General features: G+C 35.8%; 1 protein-coding gene across 1 annotated transcript in view; it reads right to left on the bottom strand.

Moving 5' to 3' along the window:
• Positions 1 to 22,141: 22,141 nt before the first annotated feature.
• LOC108634446 (protocadherin-11 X-linked) overlaps positions 22,142 to 27,122 on the bottom strand; it is a gene marked incomplete at its 5' end in the record, with an annotated part of 732,405 nt that continues 727,424 nt past the window's right edge. The window contains one exon of the mRNA XM_018044115.1: positions 22,142 to 22,278. Within this exon, the coding sequence (XP_017899604.1) occupies positions 22,142 to 22,278 (137 nt within the window). The remainder of the gene's footprint in view (positions 22,279 to 27,122) is intronic.

Below are 27,122 nucleotides of genomic sequence, written 5' to 3' on the forward strand. Positions count from 1 at the left end.
GGTCATAACCTTACTTCCAAGGAGTAAGTCTTTTAATTTCATGGCTGCAATCACCATCCACAGTGATTTTGGAGTCCTCCAAAATAAAGTCTGACACTGTTTCCACTGTTTCCCCATCTATTTCCCATGAAGTGATGGGACCGGATGCCATGATCTTCGTTTTCTGAATGTTGAGCTTTAAGCCAACTTTTTCACTCTCCTCTTTCACTTTCATCAAGAGGCTTTTTAGCGCCTCTTCACTTTCTGCCATAAAGGTGGTGTCATCTGCATATCTGAGGTTATTGATATTTCTCCCAGCAATCTTGATTCCAGCTTGTCTTTCAGGCACTCTATCTATCAGTTCTAGGCCCTTAAATCTATTTCTCACTTCCACTGTATAATTACACATTAGTAATCCTGAAAACTAGCAAAAGAGAGGGTGGGAATGAAGTCATGTAGATGCATATTAATATAATCATTTGTCATGTCATTATAGCCCCTTCGAGGACACAAGTTCTGATGGCAGCACATAGCCAGAGCACATACACTGCAAATGCCATGTAGCTTGAAAAGCCAGTGTGTGAAGGCAAGATAAATAGAGGGCTCCAAAATGTTAGTTTATTTCCTTCCCAGTGTTTTTTTAAACTTTTCTGTCTCTTTTTACATGAGGACAGTTGAAACAGAAAGTTTGCTGCTGGCCATTTTGACCAAGCCAGAAATGCATTTCTCCTATTAGGATGTTATAATAATCAGTTCATTCCAATTACACCGCTTAAATCTTCAATCCTGAATGAAGGAAGGGAAATTTGTAGTTGAAAATAAGAGGCTTTTTCTGCATTCTTACTACAGTGCAAAAAAATGAGTCATGTTTCTTCCATCATCATTTTCTTTCTCTCTACTGGATATTTCCTGCCATTAATTAAACATAAGTTGTTTCAAAGGAAGAAAGGAAGAGAGAAGAGAGGAAGGGAAGGAAAGAAGAAACGACAATGTTTCTTTTGACACCAGGGTAAGCTAGTAATCCTAATGTTCATAACTGATTTTTTGAAATTTCAACAATAAAATCCTTCTTTTAATGGAATGAATCAGAAAGTAATTGATGTATGTAAGTAGGTGAGTGATTTTAGCCATTTTTGCAAATAATTTAAAGCTGTAGTCTACCTAGGGAAGAACAGAAATTCTGTCTAGAGAGTTTTCTGAAATAGAAACAGATGACCAACACAATTTCAGCACAAAACAAAAATCAGTCTCTTAGTATTCATGAGTCTTTCAACAAAATCAATCTTTCTGTTAGACAATCTATCTTTCACTTTTTATGTCATTTACAACTCAGAATCAATATTGTGAAACAACATAATAGAATAGAATAGAATTAGAATAGTGATTTTTAACACTGAGTATTCCATTTTTAGATTCATCTGTTTCTGTACACATTTATGTGGGAGACAATTCTCCATAGGTCTCTCATGATTCTACAAGTCTTCTGAGCACTATCAGTTTTTGTTCTAGGCCGTCTTTTCAAATACACTTATATAGTAAATGGCTTGGAAGATAAAGATACTTACTCCTTCCAGAGCAAAGAGCCAGTTTGTTTACTCTCCTGTGTAATAAATACCTCATCTCCTTCTAGGGCAAAGCTCAGTCAGGCTTGTTTGCGACCCACTGGAAAAGGTTCCGGTTCCCTGAACTCAGTGTTCTTTAGCTGTGACATAAACCCGCTACATGTGAAGAATTCACCTAAGACCACTTCATATTGCTCCCATGGAACATGAGGGCAAGAGGAACTGACGCGAGCATCAAGATCATACTGGCTACTGTGTGCTGTTAAAAATGAAGTCTCTTGAATATGATCCAGTAGTCTTTTTGTTTTCTGCCAGTATCCATGAAATGTAGCAAGCTAACTGGTTAACTAGCAAGTATGATTTAAAAAAAAATCCCAGAACTTTTACAGTTCTTAATTTTTTAAAAATAATGTGTATTCTTTAAGTTATTATATATTTAAATCATATGGACAGACACCAGATTGTTTACAAATATAGTGAACATAAAAACATAATTTTTCTTTGAATCTCTATAGTATAATATATTATGATTTAGCTACTTGTGGGAACAAATATTGTACATGAAAGTGAGCTGTTTTAGATTTTCCTTCAGGTAATTTATTCTTCAAAATAATGTGCACTTTTTAAAATCACAAAGTTGCACAAAAGTGAAACTTCATGCTTAAGAAAATGCTATTTTCAATTCAGCAGTACACATGCTAAAGTTGAAATGATACAAAGATTAGCAAGGTCTGGACTCAAGGATAAAATGAAAATTTATGAAATGTTCCATATTTGAACAAAGTAAAGGAATAAAAGAATGCCTTGAAAATATAAGCAATATAAAATAATAAGTACATAATATAAAAGAAAGAATAAAAAGAAAAAGAAGATTAAACAGTTGGGTTAAATATAAAAATAATAACAAGATGGTTGATAAAAGATAAATATATCAATAATCATTTTAAATGCAACTGATGTCTTAATTAAAAGACTAAAATTGTTAAAGTGGATTAAAATCATAAGTTCTTTAAGTGGAAATCAAGGTACACTTATACTAAATAAAAGGGCACCGATGTTTATAGTTTTAAAAGATGGTGAAAATCATCACCAATCTAATATATTAGAATCCAGTAAGGTTAGAATTTGCAGATAAAATACAAGATGTTGAGTTGCATTTAAATTTGTATCAATAACAAATATTTTTTTTAGTATCTGTTTCATGCAACATTCCTTTCTTTCTGATAGCCAAAAAACTTATTTCTTCCATGGGTGTTTTTTCTTAAACCAGGCACCACCCTCCAAATAAAGTTACATTCGTATAGGATGAGGGTGTAGTGAGTTACAATCAAGAAAGGAATTTATGTAACCCAATGTTAACATGATTAATCTTAAAGGTTAATACGTATTTCTCCTATATACTTAAAGGTTAATGCTTATTTCTCCCATATGCTAGTTATATTCATTATAAGGGCAGGGAATATGGAGATTTAGCAGCAAACATCAGCCCAACAAATGAAAATCCTTTCACCAATGCTCCCTTAAGATCTATTTAGTCTTAAGATAGTGATAAAGTTACATTTTTACCATATCAAGGACACACTGATTTATAACAAAGTACAGTCATCCATTATAAAACAGAAAATTCATTAACTCAAAAAGTCTAGTATTGCTAACCTTAAAAACTACTATATTTCCTTCCTATATTCCAAATACATTGATTAATAAATTCCCAGGTGCCTAAGGATATGGAGGCCTGGTGGCAATCATTGACTCAACAAGAAGAAAAAGCCCTATGCTAATTAAGACCCTAAAAATACTCCAAAACTCTCCGTGCTGTTTATGGTTAAGAGGTAGTAAACAATCATGTGGCAGGAGTATGGATAATTCTGTTACACAAGCTAGCCTGTCAGCAGAGAGGTTTGACAGGGAACATCCTTGTCCCACCCAAGGGAGGGAATTAGCAGCAATTATTGACACAACAAATGAAAAATCCTTCACCAATATAATTCCTAACCAACCCACTATACTAATAATTTCCAACTCCCCAAAATAATTTGCCTTTAGTAAGTCTAAAACATCTCATGCCTCTCAGATTTGGAGGCTGTAAACAATCACATGTGGCCGGACGAACCTATACAGGCAGGCTAGATAACCTTCAGAGGAGTCCATAAGCTAAAACAGTCTTGTCACGCCCAGGAATTTTTATTGCCTTGGAGCTGCACGTTTACTCCTTCTCCGAGAGAAACGGTTATGGGAGAGAGCCCCCGGTAAAGCCAGAGGTGTAGGTGAGAGCATAAAACAGATTCTGGTTTTGGGGTAGATGCTCAGGAACAGGGGGTTTCCTGAGGCTTGATCAAGCCTTTGCGTATGTATGCCAAGCCTCCTTCTTCATGACCTTAGCCATGGGCAGAGTTCCTCACGCTGGCCCCCAGCAATATAATATGAAGATGCTATCGTAAGAAATATTACTGGAGAAATATATGGGCATCATATATTTGAAAATAAAAAGCCAGTCAAAAATCTCACTTGAGGGACATTCTGCAAATATCTGACCAGTACTCTTCAGAACTGTCAAGTTCATTAAAAACAAGAAAAGTCTGAATAACTGATAGCCAAAAGGAGTCTAAGGAGATGTGATAAGTAAATGTAATGTGATATTCTGGATGGGATACTGGAATATAAAAAGTACCTCCAGAGGAAAAATAATGAAATATGAATAAAGCACAGAGTCTAGTCAATAATAATGAATCAATACATGCTCACAAGTGTACTATTCTAAGACTTGGATGGGGTCAACTCTCTGTATTATTCACCCAATTTTTCTATTAATTTAAAATTATTCTAAAATGAAAATTTCATTGAAAAATAGATAACATAAATAACTAATATCTAGTATTTTTAAAACTCCTAAAAATACATAAAAGCAGATAGTCAAAAGAAAAATGAGAAAATACTTGAATATATACTCACAAACAAAATATCCAAGTGGGAAAAAAAGTCTGAACTATATTCTCTAAAAGATTAACTATATTCTCCCTATCTAATTAGCCCTTCTGGTTATGTAAATAAAAATCACAATATAATACCACAGGAATACACAGAAGAATTGTACAAAAAAGATCTTCATGACGCAGATAATCATGATGGTGTGATCACTGATCTAGAGCCAGACATCCTGCAATGTGAAGTCAAGTGGACTTTAGAAAGCATCACTACGAACAAAGCTAGTGGAGGTGATAGAATTCCAGTTGAGCTGTTTCAAATCCTGAAAGATGATGCTGTGAAAGTGTTGCACTCAATATGCCAGCAAATTTGGAAAACTCAGCAGTGCCCACAGGACTGGAAAAAGTCAGTTTTCATTCCAATTACAAAGAAAGCAATGCCAAAGAATGCTCAAGTTCAGTTCAGTTCAGTCGCTCAGTCGTGTCCGACTCTTTGCAAACCCATGAATCGCAGCACGCCAGGCCTCCCTGTCCATTAAAGAATGCTCAAACTACCGCACAATTGCACTCATCTCACATGCTAGCAAAATAATGCTCAAAATTCTCCAAGCCAGGCTTCAGCAATACGTGAACCATGAACTTCCTGATGTTCAAGGTGGTTTTAGAAAAGGCAGAGGAACCAGAGATCAAATTGCCAATATCCACTGGATCATGGAAAAAGCAAGAGAGTTCCAGAAAAATATATATTTCTGCTTTATTGACTATGCCAAAGCCTTTGACTGTGTGGATCACAATAAACTGTGGAAAATTCTTCAAGAGATGGGAATACCAGACCACCTAACCTGCCTCTTGAGAAATCTGTATGCAGGTCAGGAAGCAACAGTTAGAAGTGCACATGGAACAACAGACTGGTTCCAAATAAGAAAAGGAGTACGTCAAGGCTGTATATTGTCACCCTGCTTATTTAACTTATATGCAGAGTACATCATGAGAAACTCTGGGCTGGAAGAATCACAAGCTGGAATCAAGATTGCCGGGAGAAATATCAATAACCTCAGATATGCAGATGACATCACCCTTATGGAAGAAAGTGAAGAGGAACTAAAAAGCCTCTTGTTGAAAGTGAAAGAGGAGAGTGCAAAAGTTGATTTAAAGCTCAACATTCAGAAAACGAAAATCATGGCATCCGGTCCCATCACTTCATGGGAAATATATGGGGAAACAGTGGAAACAGTGTCAGACTTTATTTTTCTGGGTTCCAAAATCACTGCAGCTGGTGACTGCAGCCATGAAATTAAGACGCTTACTCCTTGGAAGAAAAGTTATGACCAACCTAGATAGAATGTTCAAAAGCTGAGACATTACTTTGCTGACTAAGGTCCTTCTGGTCAAGGCTATGGTTTTTCCTGTAGTCATGTACGGATGTGAGAGTTGGACTGTGAAGAAGGCTGAGCACTGAAGAATTGATGCTTTTGAACTGTGGTGTTGGAGAAGACTCTTGAGAGTCCTTGGACTGCAAGGAGATCCAGCCAGTCCATTCTGAAGGAGATCAACCCTGGGATTTCTTTGGAGGGAATGATGCTAAAGCTGAAGCTCCAGTACTTTGGCCACTTCATGCGAAGAGTTGACTCATTGGAAAAGACTCTGATGCTGGGAGGGATTGGGGGCAGGAGAAGAGGACGACAGGATGAGATGGCTGGATGGCATCACTGACTTGATGGACGTGAGTCTGAGTGAACTCTGGGAGTTGGTGATGGACAGGGAGGCCTGGTGTGCTGCGATTCATGGGATCACAAAGAGTCAGACACGACTGAGTGACTGAATTGACTGAACTGATCAACCCATGAGAATGATTAAAATGAAAAAGAAAACACAGATACCACAATGTTCACTGTAGCACTATTTACAATAGGCAGGACGTGGAAGCATCCTTGATGTCCATCAACAGATGAATGGATAAAGTCATGGTACATACATATATACAACAGGATGTTTTTCAGCCATAAAAAGGAAGGGGTTTGAGTCAGTTCTAATGTAGTGAATGAACCTAGAGTCTATTATTAAGAGTGAAATAAGTCTATATAGCAGAAAGATAAAAACAAACATTGTATATTAATGCATATATGTGATATTTAGAAAAATGATATTGATGAACCTATTTGAAGGGAAGGAATGGAGATGCAGATATAGAGAATGGACTTGTGGACACATTAGGCGAAGGAAAGGGTGGGGCAAATTGAGACAGTAGCATCGACATATATACACTATCATATATAAAATGGATAGGCGTAGGAAGTTATTGTATAAGTCAGGAATCTGAGCCTGGCCCTCTGTGTCTACCTAGAAGGTGGGCTGGGGAAGATATGGGAGGGAGTTCAAGACGGAGGGGATATATGTATACTCATGGCTAATTCGTTTTGTTGTACTGCAGAAACCAGCACACTTTCTAAAGCAATTATACTCCAATTAAGAAAAAAATGAAAAGACAAAAGCAACTAGTTGTTCCCAAGGGTTAGAACAACTGGCACTTTCATACCTTGCTGCAGGCAGGAACGTAAATTGGCACAACACTTGAAAAAGTGTTTACTAAAACTGAATGTACACATATTGTATGATGTAGTAATTTCACTCTTCCAATATATACCATCAAAAATACTTGCACATGGGAATGTTCATATCAATGCTAAGTCACTTTCATAGTGTCTGATTCTTTTGGCTCTATGGACCATAGCCCACCAGGTTCCTCTGTCCATGGGGTTCTTCAGGCAAGAATACTGGATTGGGTCGCCATGCCCTACTCCAGGGGATCTTCCCAACACAAAGACTGAACCTGTGTCTCATGTCTCCTGCAATGGCAGGCAGGTTCTTTACCACTAGCACCACCTAGGAAACCCTTTCATGTCAGTACTACTTGTAATAACCCCAAGTGGAAGCAACCTTTTGATTCTGATATTCAGAGCACCCGGCATTGATTAGAGAATTATTTTGGTACTGACTTTTTTTGGTCCTGATATTACTTCCAGTTTGCAATCTCTGTTTGACCCTGGATTTTCATTAAAATATCTCTGAATCCAGTCTAAGAACTTTCCCTTAACTCAAATGAACAGTTCTTCAAAGGATAGTCAGGGGATTCCTTTGAGTTAAATCAGAGGAATCAGAGGAGTTAGCCTGAAGTACTGCTAAAAGAAATACATTCATGAGAGTTCTTCAGATAAGTAAAAATCAAGCACCATGAATGACATCAGAAGTAAAGACAAAACAAATAGAAATCTTGTTTGCTTTAGAGAACTTTTGTGCAAGACTAGGAACATAAGCTGATTATCTGCTTTCACACTTTAGACACTGTTTCAAGAAGAGTAACAATTAAAAAATTAATAACACATAATAAAATAATATAATATTATGCATTCACTTCATATACACTTGACTATAATTCCCTTGAGTAACATTTAAATGCAAATAAATCATTTAAATTTATAATGAAGTGGCAAACAGTAAAGAGCACATTTATATTCATGGTCTGTGGGACTTAACATTAAAATATTCAATATTATATATATTTAATAATACATATTTATTAAATAATGAATAAATATAAAACATTAAAGAATGGATAGAGGAAAAATTTTCCAGTGCATACTATAGTATCTGGCAAAGAGTAGAAAAACATACTGCTCAAAGTGAATGATGGTTAGTCTCTGCAAAGTGCATTCTTTTGGATAGATATAAACAAAATATTTATAAAATGACATCCTGCTTATTCTCTCTAAAGGATGATTGAAAAAAAAACTCATTTTCAAGGTGTAATTATATATAATTGATAAACACTTTTGCAATATTCATAATTTATGATTCATATTTAAACTTTCATGTTAAACTGGTGGAAGTTTCTATTTAAAATAATAGCAAAATGTTTATTAGGGCTTTGAATGAATTTCCCACTCCCTAGAAAATATGTCATTGGTAAAATGCCAAATTTAATATTGATCAGTAAATTGGCTTTTTTTGCTTTTAAACACTATAACAATGGATTTAACTGAAAATATAGATTGAAGATATGTTAGCTACACCTTTTTGAGATCCATAGAATAATTTGAAAGTGAAAGTGAAAGTTGCTCAGTTGTGTCCATCTCTTTGTAACCCCATGGACTGACTGACTATACAGTCCATGAAATTCTCGAGGCCAGAATACCTGGAGTAGGTAGCCGTTCCTGTCTCCAGGGGAACTTTCCAACTCAGGGATTGAACCCAGGTCTCTCGCATTTCCAGCAGATTCTTTACCAGCTGAGCCACCAGGGAAGCCTAAGAACAATTTAGGGGGAGATTTATTCATTTTCTTCTTACTAGTATTACCAGATTAATTAATCATCTGAAAAATCAGTATGTTTATTTGTTGCTGTGGTTGAGCATATTCACTAGAAATATCCATGCCAAAAAGAATTTTCTCTGAAAGCATATTTATATTGGACTCAGTGATACAATGTTTAGCTGGTGGTTTTATTTTATGTATGTATTTATTCTTTAACTACAGCTCAAATGTGCATTATGCCCATTGCCAATAGGTAGCAATTTCTTGTCTGCCAAGTTTATTGTAGAAGCATCTAAAATGCAAAAGAGATTAAATCATAAATTTATTTGTTTCCCTAGAACCAAGTGATGGAGAAGGCAATGGCACCCCACTCCAGTACTCTTGCCTGGAAAATCCCATGGGCAGAGGAGCCTGGTGGGCTGCAGTCCATGGGGTCGCTAAGTGTTGGACATGACTGAAAGACTTCACTTTGACTTTTCACTTTCATGCATTGGAGAAGGAAATGGCAACCCACTCCAGTGTTCTTGCCTGGAGAATCCCAGGGACGGGGGAGCCTGGTGGGCTGCCGTCTATGGGGTTGCACAGAGTCGGACACGACTGAAGCGACTTAGCAGCAGCAGCAGCAGCAGAACCAAGTGACCCATAAAAATCTTGCTAAGATTGCGAAAAGTCTGCCCGACATCAACATTTAGAATGAAGCTCAACATTTCTGTCCTTTACTCGTTAAATTTCTGGCCATGCATTTTATATGGTATATACAGTGAGTCATTGTGAAGTATCAAGCTAAATATAAAATGCATAATAGTCTTCTGAAGTGAAGAAAATTTAATCTCCCATGGAAAAGAAAAAAATAGGATTCCCCATAAACAGATAAAGAAAAGGAGCCCACAATACATATTATAAATAATTTGGAGCTCTGCCAAGTTCAGTGAAGGAATTAATAGGAAAATATAAAAAATCCTAAAGTAAAAATAACTGTATAATAGATTGAGTTTATTCTAAAAGATATGTCAAATAATTTAATTTCAAAAGAAAAAAGAATGTATGGATTAGGGTTTCAAATTGTGATTTTATCTTCTATCATTAACTCTTTCTGTGGAATAAATAATAATTTAGAATGAAAAGTATACTATTGAAATTTAACATCCACATTAAGAAAGATTTTATATAAAAGTATATTATTTATTAATTTTTATATATTAATATGGGATTTCCCCCCTCAAAATCCAGGTTTACTTGGTTGTAGTAGGATCATCAATGATCAAAAAATTAAGTGTGCTGGAAATACTGGTATAGGAACGATCCTCGACATTCTCCATGCTTGCTACAGGTAATAAATACTTCTTTCTTCTGCTCAAAAAAAAAAAAAAGTAAATATCCTTAATAATTGAATATGTTGGAAGGCACTTTTTTTTCCTACATTGGAAGCTATTGCTGATGTAATTCAATGTCATAGATCAAACTAAAGTCAAGACATTTGACAATCCTGTGAGGAAAATAAGCTTAATTTTGAATCAAACTTTCCTCTGGCAAAATGAATGTTCTTTCATATGAGGTAAGAGTTAAAAAAATAAATGTGAGTTTATTTCCATTCCCTTTGCCTAAAATAGTATCAACTACCATACCCATCATTGTTACAGAAATAAGAAAGGTAAGCAGAGGTTAATCCTTCTATTGTGGCTAAGGTTGGTATTATGTACTTATTTATACATTTCCTGGATTTGGAAGATTGTATCCCAGTAGGTACACACACAAAGGGTTTGGAAAATCCCTCCAGTAAGCCACTATGAAAGTGCATATGTAATTTTCTTTTCCCTAGCTTAAGTATAAGCTTTAGTGAAGTTATGCAAAATTAAAATGTCTAGTGAAGGAAGTTTCTGCTTTAGCAAATTATGTCACCTGGTGACAAGAAGCAAGGTAAATTTGCTACACAAAAAAAAGAAGAAGAAGGAAGTAGTATAATGCCTAAGATTTGCAGCAACTTTTAGACTTCTATTGTTAAATTAATGAAGTCTATCTTATATTTTAAAGTTCCATCTGTGGCAAATAATGAAAGATACAGAATGAAGGAGAGCAATGATGTTGACCTGTAGAATCAAAACATGACTAATAAATCAATACTGCCATTTTTTTCTTCGTGTATCATCTTAAATTGAACACTGAGTCATAGCAGCTGAGCTATGATCCAACTCAGATGGTCAGACAATCCAAAACACCAGATCAACAGATTCCTGAACCAGTATTATTCATCATATAAACAGTCACTAGACCAATGAGACATTAAGCTTGTATTTACAGAATGAAAAAAGTTCCAAATGAAAACTGTAAGAATTCGATTTGACTCACAGATGTTTTGCTTATTTGACACACATCTGGATATTTGGAAACATCCAAATGATTAACTATATTCTTTAGTTTCTTTGCTACTCTTCTGTGTCATATAAACAGTCTTCAGGCCTTCCTTAAATTCAGACATCCCTTATAATTCACAAATATGCATACATGTAATACAGTAAGCAAGGAGCAGTATCTTGCAAGGGGAAATTTGTCAATGTCTGAAGATATTTTAGTTGTCATACTTGAAGGATGTTACTGGCTTTGAGTGCTAGAGGCAAGGGATGCTGCTAAATATCCTACAATGCACGGGACAGCTCCCTACAGAAAAGAATATTAGCTGAGAAGCTAGTTAGTTCAAATTATTTGGTCGTTCTATATACAGAAGTTTTCCGATTATAAATCAAAGTGCAAACAATAGGGATAAAACTGTATTGTAGATTGCTGTTCGAAAGCCATAGCATTAAAATAAACAGTTACAAAACAAACAAACAAACAAACAGCTGAATCAAAGGTCAAGTTGTACCTGGACTAGAATGAGTGATGAGCTGGAGTCAACTGGTATTGGCTTGTATTGTTAAATTTTCAGGAATTTTGCAAGCCAATTGATATCACATTGATATCTTGAAATTGTCTCTCCATGTTGAGAGTATTTACATGGGGGAAATCAGCAAACTCTACAACCAGGATTTTGTTCACAACCCACAAGGGCGCAGTTGTCAATCATTTGCCAGCACACCAACAGTTTTGGATACAGAGCATGATTGATGCTGTAATATTATCCACCAATCTACTTAACTGTATGAAAAATCACTTTTTACAAGGCCAATTTAAAATATTATTTATCAGTATTTTTTGAATAATCTCTTCTACTCATGCTTTATATTTACATATAAAATATCAGTGTATTCCATTTGGCAATGCCAACCTCCCATTATACCATAAATCCTAACTAGATGAACTAGGTGAAATTGCTTAGTCATGTCCGACTCTTTGCGACCCCATGGACTGTAGCCCACCAGGCTTCTCCATCCATGGAATTTTCCAGGCAAGAGTACTGGAGTGGGTTACCATTTCCTTCTCCAGGGGATCTTACTGACCCAGGGATTGAACCCGGGTCTCCCACATTGCAGACAGACACTTTACCGTCTGAGCCACAAGGGAAGCCCTAAATCCTAACAGAAGCTTTAATTAATCACTTTTTGCAAAATAAGTCTAATGAAATTATTCTGCTTATTAGTCAAAGGCTACTTGTATAAATGCATACCATTAACTGACATGATCAGAGTCTTAGAGAAGTGAAGATACATTTTAGTCAAGAAAATAGATTACTATTAAAAAGCTCAAAGTTGACATACTCAAGAGATAAATGAGGCTTTGATGTAGCTAAATTAATTTTCTCCCTAGAGGAAAGGTCAGAAGCATTAGAATGACAAATTTACTCAAGAAATTAAAGCTCTAGTTATCTGGTTGGGGGATGAATAGAGTAAAACTATAACTTTCTCTCCTAATTGTCCTTATTAACTTCTTTTGTTTCAGGCAAATATTAATTTCCAAATTTCATAACACATCTGTGAAATAACAAGGCATCATTATTTAAAGAGATTTTATTAGTTTCAGATAACTTTTTGAGAACTTGCGGCAGAATAGTCACTTGATCAAATAGCACATTTTAAAGAGTCAGACACGACTGAGTGACTGAACTGAACTGAGCCTAAAATATTTTTTTGTTTTATGATTAACTTGGCACTTTGAGATAGAAAGAGCAATTGTGTAGTCATCTTCATTATTCTAACAGAATGTGAAATAAAATAAGATTACCCTCATCAGCCTCACTTTTCAGTTCTAGTGATTAAAAGTGAACCAAAAAAAATCTTATTTTAAAATAAATATCAAAATGTTAGTTGAAATAATTAAGGTGCTACATAACTTATGAACTGTATAATTTTAACCTTCACCACTACCCACAAAACATAGAACAACTCACTGACCCACTTGTGTATATCAGTCCTTGAAATGATAAACCACTACATAAATCATCAACAACTTCTGACAATCTTAGTGACAACATAGCAAATCATTTATTCTGTGGATTTACTTCTGTTAGGTCTAATAATCAATCTCAATGTAGCTAAGAGATCTCTTGGATCCTACATTGAACTCTATGAACAAAAGGTCAAAGATTGATCCAATTATATCACTGAGACCAGAGATGCTCAATTGGGAATCCTGAGAAGGTAGGCAGAGAGGTTAAGAATTCCTGCATTTCTGTACAACTGAAGTTCCACTGTAGTTAATTCTATTTTCTACCATAAAGGAAGAGTAACTGATGTCAAAATTAGAAATCAAGCAAGAATATGGTCGGCACTATAGTATGGTGGTTAGCAGTTTGAATTTCCATATTATATCTTCATGATTTTGAATGGTATCTTTAACCCCTGTCTAAGATGCTGCCCACTCTAAGATGCATCAATATTTTATGCACCACTAAGAAAGAAAGAAAGAAAATAGACAGGCATACTTGTTGGAAGCCAAAGACTTTAAAGATACACGCCAATTTCAGAGATGTTAAAATGTATTTTTAAAATGGGGAAATTGACTAAGATGGTGGAGTAGAAAGTCATAGAAATCACTTCCTCTCATAAATACATTTTAAAAAATACTTCTATTGATACATGTGGAAAAATTCTCACTGAAAACTAACTGGTAACTGACTCCTGTATGACCAAAGCTGACACATTAATTGTGTAGAAACGGAAGAAAAGCAGTTGGGTTAAGGACCTGTGCCCCTCCTTGACCTAATCGCCTATGCCCTAATCTTACAATAGTTAAAAGGACACTTTCAATACTGAAGCAAAAGCCATCATGCCAGAAGTAGACCTCTAGCCAAATTCAGAGTATGGAGACATTCCATAGATACTTGGGCTAATTATGGACATTTCTAAGGTCATTCACTCCCAGGTGGCTCAGTGGAAAGAATCCACCTGCCAACCCAGGATCCCAGGGTGAGGAAGATCCCCTGGAGAAGGAAATGGAAACCCACTCCAGTATTATTGGCTGGAGAATCCCATGGACAGAGGCACCACATGGGCTACAGTCCATGGGGTCACAAGACTTGGGGACGACTGAGCAACTAAGCACACAGCACAAGGTCTTTCACTGTTTCAGTCTTACAAAATTGATTTTCCACTACCACTGAAAACTTGCCTATTGCCCCATTTCCCTTTTGGAACTGCTATACTTCTGTAAGCTGAACATATTTTCAGATCTCTAGGTTATCAAGTAGCTAATTTCTGTTGTTGTTGTTTTATGTTGTTAAAATAATCTGTTTTAGTGTGTTTTAGATTTCTTACATTCAATGTGTTTTGTATGAAAATATGGACCATTAGATAAAGAACCTTGCAGTTAGGTATTTTAAGAAATCTATTTTCATATAAATATTTTAAAAGATATTTTCATTTCATATTATTAATAGGTCAGGTTTAAAAATGTTCTCCAACTTTATCTTTCAATCTAGGTATAGGATGATAAGTTAGCTAGTGACTATGATTATTTCAGGTGGCATTAAACAATTGATAGATATTTGCTCAAATTCAAGACTACCACTTGGTCAAATGCAATTGCAAAACACGTTTTCATTTATTGGTTGATTAGTTATTATAGTTGGAGTTTTTAAAGAAATTCTTGTAATTGAATTTCCATATGAAAGTTGTTTATTATAACATTATTTGTAATAGCAAAAGATTGTAAATAACTCAAGTATTTTTAAACCAAGTAGGGATTAAAGAAACTATGCTACATCACACATTGAAGCTGCAAAAAGTGGTGAAGGCTATATCAATATACACTAAAAGAGCAATCTCCAGGAAATAATGTTGCATTTTTATCTTATTTATTTTAATTGAGTATAGTTGATTTACAACATTGTATTAATTTCTGTTGTACAGCAAAGTGATTCAGTTATACAGACATGCACATGCACATTCTTTCTCAAATTTTTTTTCCATTATAGATTATTACAAGATATTGAATGTGTTATTCAGCCAGTCCATGGTGTTTATCTATGTTATATATAACAGTGTGCATCCCTTAATCCAAAACTCCTAATTTACCCCCTTCCCCTTTAGTGACCATAAGTTTGTTTTCTATGCCCATAAACCTACTTCTGTTTTGTAAATAATTTCAATTGTGTCATTTTTTTAGATTCCTCATATAAGCGACATCATAAAATATTAAAATTTTCTTTGATTTACTTCAGTTAGTATGATAATCTCTAGGTCCATCCATGTTGCTGCAAAAGGTAATTTTCAATCTTGTTTATGGCCAAGTATTATTATATATATATATAGTAATATGGTATATATATATATATATATATATATATATACACACCACATCTTTATCTATTCCTCTGTTGATGGACACTTCGGTTGCTTCCATGTCTTGGCTTTTGTAAGTAGTGCTGCTATGAACATTGTGGTGAATATACCTTTTTGAATTAGAGTTTTTGTCTTTTTCTAATACATGCCCAGGAGTGGGATTATAGGATAATATGGTAACTTTATTTTCAGATTTGTTATGGAATTTTCATAAATTTACATTCCAACCACCATGTAGGAGGGCTCTTTTTTCTTCAGAGCCTCTCCAGCATTTCTCATTTGTAGACTTTTTGGTACTAGCCATTCTGAATGGTGTGAGGTAATATCCTCATTGTAGTTATTATTTACATTTTCTTTTGTAATCCAGTTTTGTTTTTATTGGAATACAATAACTTTACAGTATTGTGTTAGTTTCTAGTGTATAACCACATGAATCAGCCACATTATACATATATTCCCTCCCTCTTGAGCTTCTCTAGCAATGTTTAATATCTTTTCATGTGGTGTCGGGCATCTGTATTTCTTCTTTAGAGCAATGTCTGCTTAGGTCTTCTGCCCATCTAGGTGGCTCTAGCGGTAAAGAACTCACCTGCCAATGCAGGAGGCATAAGAGATGATGCTGTTTTAATCCCTGGGTTTGGAAGATCTCCCAGAGGAAGGCATGGCAACCCACTCCAATATTCTTGCTTGGAGAATTCTATGGAAAGAGCAGCCTAGTGGGCTACCATCCATAGGGTCACAAAGAGTCAGACACTACTGAAGGGAATTTGCATGCCCATTATTTGATTGGGTTGTTTGTTTGTTTGCTTGTTTTATATTGAACTGTATGAACTATTAGTATATTTTGGAGATTAATCACTTGTCAGTCGCATCATTTGCTAATATTTTCTCCCAGTCTGTAAGTTGTGTTTTTGCTTTGTTTATAATTTCTTTCACTATGCAAAAGCTTATAAGATTGATTAGGTCCCATTTGTTTATTTTGGTCTCTATTTTTTTTTTTTTTTTGCATTGGGAGAGTGATCTAAAAAATATTGCTATGATTTATATCAGAACTATTTTGCCTATGTTCTTTTCTAGAAGTTTTATGATGTAATATATTATGGGCTTCCCAGATGGTGCTAATGGTAAAGAACCTGCCTGGTAATGCAGGAGATGTAAATAATGTGGGTTTGATCCCTGGGTCAGGAAGATCCCCTGGAGGAGAAAATGGCTCTTCACTCCAGTATTTTTGACTTACGGGGAAATGCTTTTAATTTGTCACCATTGAGGATAATGTTTGCTGTGGGTTTGCCATATGTAGCTTTTATTATGTTGAGGTATGTTCCTTCTATTCCTGCTTTCTGGAGAGCTTTTGTCATAAATGGATGTTGAACTGTGTCAAAGCCTTTCTCTGCATCTATTGAGATAATCATATGGCTTTTATTTTTCAATTTGTTAATGTGGTGAATTGCATTGATTGATTTGTGGATATTGAAGAATCCTTGCATCCATGGGATAAAGCCCACTTGGTCATGGTGTATGATCTTTTTAATGTGTTGTTGTATTCTGATCTATAATTTTGTTAAGGATTTTTGCATCTATGTTCATCAGTGATATTGGCCTGTAGTTTTCTTTTTTGGTGGCACCTTTGTCAGGTTTTGGTATTAGGGTGATGGTGCACCTTTGTCAGGTTTTGGTATTAGGGTGATGGTGGCCTCAAAGAATGAGTTTAAAAGTTTACCCTCCTCTGCAATTTTCTGGAAGAGTTTGAGTAGGATAGGTGTTAGCTCTTCTTGAAATTTTCGGTAGAATTCAGCTGTGAAGCTGTCTGGACCTGGGCTTTTGTTTGCAGGAAGATTCCTAATTACAGTTTCAATGTCCATGCTTGTGATGGGTCTGTTAAGATTTTCTATTTCTTCCTTGTTCAGTTTTGGAAAGTTGTACTTTTCTAAGAATTTGTCCATTTCTTCCATGTTGTCCATTTTATTGGCATATAATTGCTGAAATTAGTCTCTATGATCCTTTGTATTTCTGTGTTGTCTGTTGTGATCTCTCCATTTTCATTTCTAATTTTATTGATTTGATTGTTCCCCCTTTGTTTCTTGATGAGTCTGGCTAGTGTTTTGCCAATTTTATTTATCCTTTAAAGAACCAGCTTTTGGCTTCGTTGATTTTTGCTATGGTCTCTTTTGTTTCCTTTGCATTTATTTCTGCCCTCATTTATAAGATTTCTTTCCTTCTTTCCCTAGGGTTCTATATTTCTTCCTTTTCTAGTTGCTTTAGGTGTAGAGTAAGGTTATTTATTTGACTTTTTTCTTGTTTCTTGAGGTATGCCTGTATTGCTATGAACAGTCCCCTTAGCACTGCTTTTACAGTGTCCCACAGGTTTTGGGTGTTGTGTTTTCATTTTCATTCATTTTTATGCATATTTTGATTTCTTTTTTGATTTCTTCTGTGATTTATTGGTTATTCAGAAGCATATTCTTCAGCCTCCATATGTTGGAATTTTTAATAGTTTTTCTCCTGTAATTGAGATCTAATCTTAATGCATTATGGTCAGAAAAGATGCTTGGAATGATTTCAATTTTTTTTAATTTACCAAGGCTAGATTTATGGCCCAGGATGTGATCTGTTCTGGAGAAGGTTCCATGAATACTTGAGGAAAAGGTGAAATTCATTGTTTTGGGGTGAAATGTCCTATAGATATCAATTAGGTCTAACTGGTCTATTGTATCATTTAAAGTTTGTGTTTCTTTGTTAATTTTCTGTTTAGTTGATCTATCCAAAGGTGTGAGTGGGGTATTAAAGTCTTCCACTATTATTGTGTTACTCTTAAGTTCCCCTTTCATACTTGTTAGCATTTGTCTTACATATTGCGGTGCTCCTACGTTGGATGCATATATATTTATAATTGTTTCATCTTCTTGGATTAATCCTTTGATCATTATGTAGTGTCCTTCTTTGTCTCTTTTCATAGCCTTTGTTTTAAAGTCTATTTTATCTAATATGAGTATTGTTACTCCTGCTTTCTTTTGGTCTCTATTTGCATGAAAAATCTTTTTCCAGTCCTTCATTTTCAGTCTGTATGTGTCTCCTGTTTTGGGTCTCTTGTAGATAACCTATATAGGGGTCTTGTTTTTGTATCCATTCAGCCAGTCTTTGTCTTTTGGTTAGGGCATTCAACTCGTTTATGTTTCAGGTAATTATTGATATGTATGATCCTTTTGACATTTACTTTATTGTTTTGGGTTCAAGTTTATACACCCTTTCTGTGTTTCCTGTCTAGAGAATATCCTTTAGCAGTTGTTGGAGAGCTGGTTTGGCGGTGCTGAATTCTCTCAGCTTTTGCTTGTCTGTAAAGCTTTTGATTTCTCCTTCATATTTGAATGAGATTCTTGCTGGGTACAGTAATCTGGGCTGTATTTTCTTTCATCACTTTAAGTAAGTGTTGCCATTCCCTCCTGGCCTGAAAAGTTTTTATTGAAAGATCAGCTGTTATCCTTATGGGAATTCCTTTGTGTGTTATTTGTTGTTTTTCCCTTGCTGCTTTTAATATTTGTTCTTTGTGTTTGATCTTTGTTAATTTGATTAATATGTGTCTTGGTGTGTTTTGCCTTGCGTTTATCCTGTTTGGGACTCTTTGGGCTTCTTGGACTTGGGTGATTATTTCCTTCCCCATCTTAGGGAAGTTTTCAACTATTATCTCCTCAAGTATTTTCTCATGGTCTTTCTTTCTGTCTTCTTCTTCTTGGACTCCTATAATTTGAATGTTGGAACATTTCATATTGTCCTGGAGGTCTCTGAGATTGTCTTCATTTCTTTTATTTTTTATATCTTTTTTCCTCTCTGATTCATTTATTTCTATCATTTTATCTTCTATTTCACTAATCCTATCTTCTGCCTCTGTTATTCTACTATTTGTTGCCTCCAGAGTATTTTTGATTTCATTTATTGCATTATTCATTATATATTGACTCTGTTTTATTTCTTCTAGGTCCTTGTTAAATGTTTCTTGCATCTTCTCAGTCCTTGTTTCCAGGCTATTTATCTGTGATTCCACTTTTATTTCAAGATTTTGGATCAGTTTCACTATCAGTATTTGGAATTCTTTGGAAATACTGATAGCCTCAGTATTTGGAATTCTTTATCAGGTAGATTCCCTATCTCTTCCTCTTTTGTTTGGTTTGGTGGGCATTTATCCTGTTCCTTTACCTGCTGGGTATTCCTCTGTCTCTTCATCTTGTTTATATTGCTGAGTTTGGGGTGGCCTTTCTGTATTCTGGAAGTTTATGGAGTTCTCCTTATTGTGGAGTTTCCTCGCTGTGGGTGGGGTTGTATCAGTGGCTTGTAAAGGTCTCTTGGTTAGGGAAGCTTGTGTTGGTGTTCTGGTGTGTGGAGCTGAATTTCTTCTCTCTGGAGTGCAATTTAGTGTCCAGTTGGGGCTTCCCTGGTGGCTCAGAGGGTAAAGGGTCTGCCTACAATGCAGGAGACATGGGTTCAATCCTTTGGATGGGAAGATCCCTTGGAGAAGGAAATGGCAACCCACTCCAGTACTCTTGCCTGGAAAATCCCATGGACAGAGAAGCCTGATATGCTACAGTCCCCGGGCTGCCATCTATGGGGTTGCACAGAGTCAGACACGACTGAAGCGACTTAGCAGAAATGAGTTATGAGATGTCAGTGGATTTGGAGTTACTTTGGGCAGCCTGCATATTGAAGCTCAGGGCTGTGTTCCTCTGTTGCTGGAGAATTTGTGTGGTATGTCTTGATCTGGAACTTGTTGGCCCTTGGATGGTGCTTAGTTTCAGTGTAGGTATGGAAGCATTTGATGAGCTCCTATTGATTAATGTTCCCTGGAGTCAAGAATTCTCTGATGTTCTCAGGATTTGGGCTTAAGCCTCCTGCTTCTGGTTTTCAGTCTTATTTTTACAGAAGTCTCAAGACTTCATCTATACCACACCATTGATAAAACATCTAGGTTAAAGGTGAAAAGTTTTTCTGCATTGAGGGACACCCAGAGAGGTTCACAGAGTTACATGGAGATGAGAAGAGGGAGTAGGGAGTTAGAGGTGACCCAAATGAGATGAGGTTGTATCAAAAGAGGAGAGAGCAAGCTAGCCAGTAATCACTTCCTTATGTACACTCCACAGTCTGGACCACTCAGAGATGTTCATGGAGTTATACAGAGAAGAAAACAGTGAGGAAGGAGACAGAGGTGGCCAGAAGGATAAAAGGGGGGAATGAAAAGGAGAGAGACAGATCCAGTCAGTAATCAGTTCCCTAAGTGTTTTCCACCGTCAGGAACACACAGAGATTCACAGAGTTGGGTAGAGAAGTGAAGGGGAAGGGAAGAGACAGAGGTGACCTGGTGGAGAAAAAGGAGAATCCAAAGGAGAGAGCAGTCAAGCCAGTAATCTTGCTCTTTCAAGTAAAAATGGGTACTGAAGATTGGGTTTTTGAAGGTAAAAAATTGATAACAAATACCAAAAAGCAAAGATTAAAAATCTAGAGTAGAGGTTAGATTTTCAAAAAATACAATATTAAAGAAAAGAAGATGAAAAACAAAAAAAAAGTCACAAGAATTATATATACATACATATATACACACATGAAGTTTGCTTTAAAAATGAGGTATTTTTTGAAAAGTAATAGTAGGTTATAAAAATGAAAATTAAAGGAGTGATAGAGGACTTAAAAACTTTTCAAAGTTAAAAAAAAAAAGAAAAGAAGAAGAAAAAGAGAAAAGAATGATCGTAAAAATAGTAAAGATATATCTAGGACTTTTTCTGGTGTTGCTGTGGGCAGTGTGGGGTCAGTTCATTTTCGGATAGTTCCTTGGTCCAGCTTATATTTCTCAAGATCTATAGGCTCCTTCCTATGTAGTCGGTACTAATGACAGGGTTTTAATCTATTGCACCTGTCACTTCCAAGGGGGTTCCCTCTGTTTTAGCTTGTTCTGTTTGCTGGACTCTTCAGTGTCTGTTTTCTGCCCTGACACAAGGGGGGCGGTGGTGGACACTTTTTTTAGGCTCACTTGGTCAGTTGTGCTGTGGGGAGGGAGGGACACTGCAAACAAATAACACTGGTGTGTGCTCGCAGTGTCTCAGCCACACTGGGCCTGCCCCCACTCACGGCGCACACAGCTCAGGCTCTAGGTTGCTCCACTGGGAACCGTCTGAGGCCGGCCCTGGGCTGCATGCCCCTCCCAGGTCTAAGCTGCTCAGGCTCAGGCACTGCGGTAGTCCTCAGAGGCGCAGACTCGGTTGGGTCTGCGTTTTGTGCCCTTCCCAGGTCTGAGCAGCTCGGCTGTTTGGGGAGCGCGGTCGCTGCGGCTTATCGCCTCTCCCGCCCCTGCTGCTCGGTTTTCTGGGTGTACCTCTGGCGCCCCTTCTCAGGCGGATGGTGACCGTCCAGAACCCCAAGAAGGCTTAGTTAGCAATAAAGCTTGTTTGCAGTTTGGTAGTTAATGTCTCTCTGGGGCTGCTATTGCCCCCTTCCGGCCCTTCCGGCCCTTCCGGCTCTGGCTGCCTGTCACTGGAGGGGGATGGTCTGCAGCCGGCTAATTCTGTTCTGTCCTTTGTTCTGTGTGCAGTCCTGTTGGTGTCTTATGTTAGAGCTTTTCGCCTGGTAGCTATCCCACAGTCTGGTTTGCTAGCCCAAGTTAGTTCGCTCTGGTTACCCTCGGGGCATTCGGGCCCGAACATTAAAAAGCGATGCAGCGCGCGCCTCCCTGCGCAGCCCCCGCTTGCTAGTGGCGGATGCAGGCGTCTGCGCTGCTCCTCCGCTGGGGGACTTACTGTTGGGCTCCTTAACTGCGGGTTTTAAGTATTTATTTATTTTTCCTCCCCGTTATGTTGCCCTGTGTGCTTCCAAAGCTCTCCACAGACTCAGCAGTGAGAGTGTTTCCTGGTGTTTGGAAACTTCTCTCTTTTTTAGACTCCCTTCTTGGGACGGAGCTCCCTCCCTACTTTTTTTGTCTCTCTCTCTCTTTTTTTTTTTTGTCTTTTATATTTTTTCCTACCTCTTTTCAAAGACAATGAGCTGATTTTCTGGGTACCTGATGTCCTCTGCCAGCATTCAGAAGTTGCTTTGTGGCATTTACTCAGCGTTTAAATGTTCTTTTGATGAATTTGTGGTGGAGAAAGTGGTCTCCCCATCCTACTTCTCCACCATCTTAGGACCGCCCTCTTCAATTGTATTTTAAAATCAGAATTATGTAAACAATGTTCATGTGTGAATCTATACTGCTTCCACATCAGACCAAGAAGTAACCCCAAACAAGAAGCTAAATATTAGAGATATTCAGACCGATAATTTCTCAAAAAATTTCCAGGAAATCAGGTGGGAAAGATATGTTAAAGATTTAGGACTTGATCATCAGATGAGAGAGAGGCCAAGGCTTAAGCAGCAATCCAAAAGAAATAATCAAATATGAAGAGATGCAATGGAATGTTGGACAGAGTGATGCTTTGGGTAAGGAGGAAAAATGATGATAATTATAGAAAAATAAATAAATACCACAAAAATAGCTTCCCTGGTGGCTCAGTGGTAAAGAATCTTCCTGCCAATGTAGAAGACGTGGGTTTAGTCCCTGGGTTGGGAAGATCCCCTGCAGAAGTACATATCAATCTATTCCAATATTCTTATTTGGGAAATCCAAATAAGTGGAGCCTGGGGGGCTACAGTCCATGGGGTCACACAAGAGTCACACATGACTTAGTGACTAAACAACAAAAAACAAGTATTAAGTGTTTATTATGTGTGCATGCAATGTCTCATTTTATTTCTTATAACAATCTTAGATTGCTAATTTTATCTTTAACTTAAAAATAAAGAAATAGAGACTCATAAAGTTTCTGTAACAAGATCACACAACTAGCAAAAGCTGGGATTTGATATAAGGTATTTCTGTCTCTAAAGTTTGTGCACTTTACCCAGTGGTTAAGGTCATTTAGAGGAAAAAAAAAAGGATGCAAATATTCAGGAGATGTGAGAGAAATAAGCAGCATTACTTCAAGTAGCTGTTTCACTCAGATGTGATGGAAAATTTTTTTCTCATATCTGTATGACTCATGCAAACATTAACTTTGTACTGGTATACTTCATAGTTATCTTGAAATATCAATATTACCTTTTGCTCACTTCAAGACTATCTCATATGCTTAAATGGTTTCCTGAAGAATCATTTCTGAAAATAGCACTTCAGTCTCTCTTATGACCTTACCTGGAGTGATTTATTCATGCATGCAGTCAGTTGCTCATTTATTCATGCATTCCAAAAAAGTTAAGATAAAAAAATCTATGATCACTCATTATGAACCAGACATTGGGATGCTCAATTTTTTCTTAGCAATATATCAGATGGTAAAATCAAAATAGCATTGGTACCCTCTAAACTTTTCCAAACCAAGCAGGGCACACATTACTGAAATAAAAAAAAAAAACTTGAATGTGTTCCCTCAAAATACTGCCTATGACAGGCAAGAATAAAAGATGTTATAAGACAGTGGAAACTATAATATAGAGTACCAAAATATATTATAAAATATTGATATGTACAGAATATGATTATCAAAGTCAGGAAAGAGAAGCTAGAAAAAGATAAATAGTTTGACTTACAGAGGTATTTTAACTTCAGTTCATTTCAGTCACTCAGTCATTTCTAAAATGTCTGTATGTGTATCTTATTTATACATATTTCTTCAAAGTTTGCCACATATGCTAACCTTCTTTGTTCTTCTCTTCTTATAGTAAAGTATTATCTTAACATACTTAATAGCTTTACAGTTTTTGTTTTTAAGAAGTGTGATGAGAATATGTTTTGAACTACCTTTTCAATGCAGTCATTTTCTTTATGTGGGATAAACTATGTGGGAAATTTTTATAAGTGCTTCAGTATAAGAAAGTAAGTTTAAACCAAATTGTGAATAATAATCCCATGACTCAGGTTTTAAATAAATTAAATTAGCCAGTGTGTGTGTGTGCTCTTGAAATTTAATATTTATCCATATAATGTCTTTCTCTGGTCAACACTGAATATATACATGTGAGCTTATTTTAGCTCAATAGTATCTGATTTAAAGAATAAAACGAAACAACTTTAAACAATAGTCAGATAAAAATATGTGTTCTAAGCTGTGTCTTCTGTTTTCTTCTTTCAGAACTGTTCATGCTTTTGGAGTGTTTTTCTTTGTTCATGCAAGCCGTTTCTATTGGTATGATGTAGAGTAGTTCTGTGCATTAGATGAGTATAGAGAAATAAAAAAGTTCCATCACAGTCCAGCTCAAAATACAAGATGTAAATGATAGGAGAAATGGGAGTGAGGTCTGTATTTTATAATCAATTTTAACTATAAACCTAAAACTGCTCCAAAATTTAAGTACATCAATTTTTAAAGGTAGAATAGAGTAGAGAGAATATATGAATGAAAATTAAGAGGTCTTATTCATATCATATTATCAAGCTATATGATTTTGGGAAAATACTACTCTCCATGAGTTTGTTTCATCACATCCCCCAAATAAGAGACTAGTTTGGTATTTAAGTTCCCCAAAACCTAAGAAGTATTAGAAGTAAAAACAATAGTAAAAACTAATGAAACTGAGAATTGTTTCTTTGAAAAGATAACAAAGCAGATAAAGCTTTAGGCAGATATATTGAGAGAGACAGAGAGAGAGAGACAGAGACAGAGAGCCCAAATAGAGGAAGTGGATTGTCAATTTTATTGGCATATAATTGTTCATAGTAATCTCTTATGATTCTTTGTATTTCTATAGCTTTGCTGTAAGTTCTTTTTCATTTTTGATTTTATTTATTTGGGCTCTCTTCCTGATTCAATCTAAAGGAACATGCAGCTTCCCAAGACTTAATCAGGAAGAAATTTAAAATATGAATAGACTGATTATTAGCAATAAAATTGAATCAGTAATCAAAAAAATCCCAAGAAACATAATTACAGGACTAAACGGTTTCACAGATAAATTCTGTCTAATATTTAAAGAATTAATACCTGTAATCCTCAAATTATTCCAAAAATTGAAGAGGAAGTATTACTCCAAATTTATTCTATGAGGCCAGCATTACCCAAAACCAAAGACATGACAAAATAAGAAAATTACAGGCCAATTTTCCTGATGAACATTGATATAAAAACCCTCAACAAAATACTAGTGAACTGAATTCAACAACATGTTATGAGGATCATACACCATAATCAACTGGGATTTATCCTGGGGATGCAAGAATGGTTCAATATCTGCAATTCAATCAATATGATGCACCTTGTTAACAAGACTGAAGATAAATATGACCGTTTCACTAGATGCAGAAAAAGAATTTAACAAAACTCCACATCCATTTATGATAAAAAAAATCTCTCTACAAAGTGGGTATGGAGGAAACATATATCAACAAAATAAAGGTCATTTATGAAAACCCATGACTAAGATCATACTCAATGGAGAAAAGCTGAAAACTTTTCCTCTAAAATCAGAAACAAGACAAAGATGCTCACTCCTTCCACTTTTATTCAACATAGTATATGAAGATCTAGCCACAACAATCAGACTAGAGAAAGAAACAAAAAGCATACAAATTGGAAAAGAAGAAGTAAAGCTATCACTATTTGCAAATATGATACTGTATAAACAAAACCTTAAAGACACCAGCAAAAAATTATTGGAACTAATAAATTCAATAAAGTTGCAGGATACAAATGTATACAGTTGTCTGCTGCATTTCTACACATTGATAATGAACTATCAGAAAAATTAAAAACAATGCCAGTTTTAATTGAATAAAAAATAATAAAATACCTAGGAATAAATTTAACCAAGGAGGCAGAAAAGCTGTACTCTTAAAAACTAGAAGACATTGATGAAAGAAACTGAATAAGACACAAATAAACAGAGAGGTATATTGTGCTCATGGATTGAAAGAATTAATATTGTTAAAACAACCATACTGCCCAAAGAAATACAGAGATTCAGTGCAATCCCTAACAAAACATCAATGACATTTTTCTCACAGAATTAGAACAAATAATCCTAAAATTCATATTGAACCACTAGAGACCCTAAATAGCTGAAGCAATCTTGAGAAAAAACAAGACTGGAGATACCCTTCTCTCTGACTACAATCAATACTACAAAGATATAGTAATCAAGACAGTATGGCAATGATACAAAAACAGACACATAGATCAATGGAACAGAATAGAGAGCCCAGAACTAAGCTTTTGCTTATATGATTAATTAATCTATGACAAAATAGGTAAGAATATAAAGTGAGAAAAAGACAATATCTTTAATAACAGGAAAACTGGACAGATATACACAAAAGAATGAATGTGGACCATTTTCTTATACAATATATGAAAATAATTTCAAAATAGGCTAAAGACTTAAAATATAAGACCTGAAATCATAAAAGTCTTAGAAGAATCTTAGGCAATAAACTTTGACATTGGTCTTAGCAATATCTCTTTGTCTCTGTTGCCTCAAGCAAGGGAAACGAAAGCCTAAATAAACAACTGTACAATATCAAACTGAAAAATCTTTGCATAACAAAGGAAACCCTTAATGAAATGAAAAGGCAACTTACTAAGTGGAAGAAGATATATATATAAATGATACAGCTGGTAAGGAGTTAATATTC

This window comes from Capra hircus (genome assembly GCF_001704415.2).
Source record: "Capra hircus breed San Clemente chromosome X unlocalized genomic scaffold, ASM170441v1, whole genome shotgun sequence".
NCBI lineage: Eukaryota > Metazoa > Chordata > Mammalia > Artiodactyla > Bovidae > Capra > Capra hircus.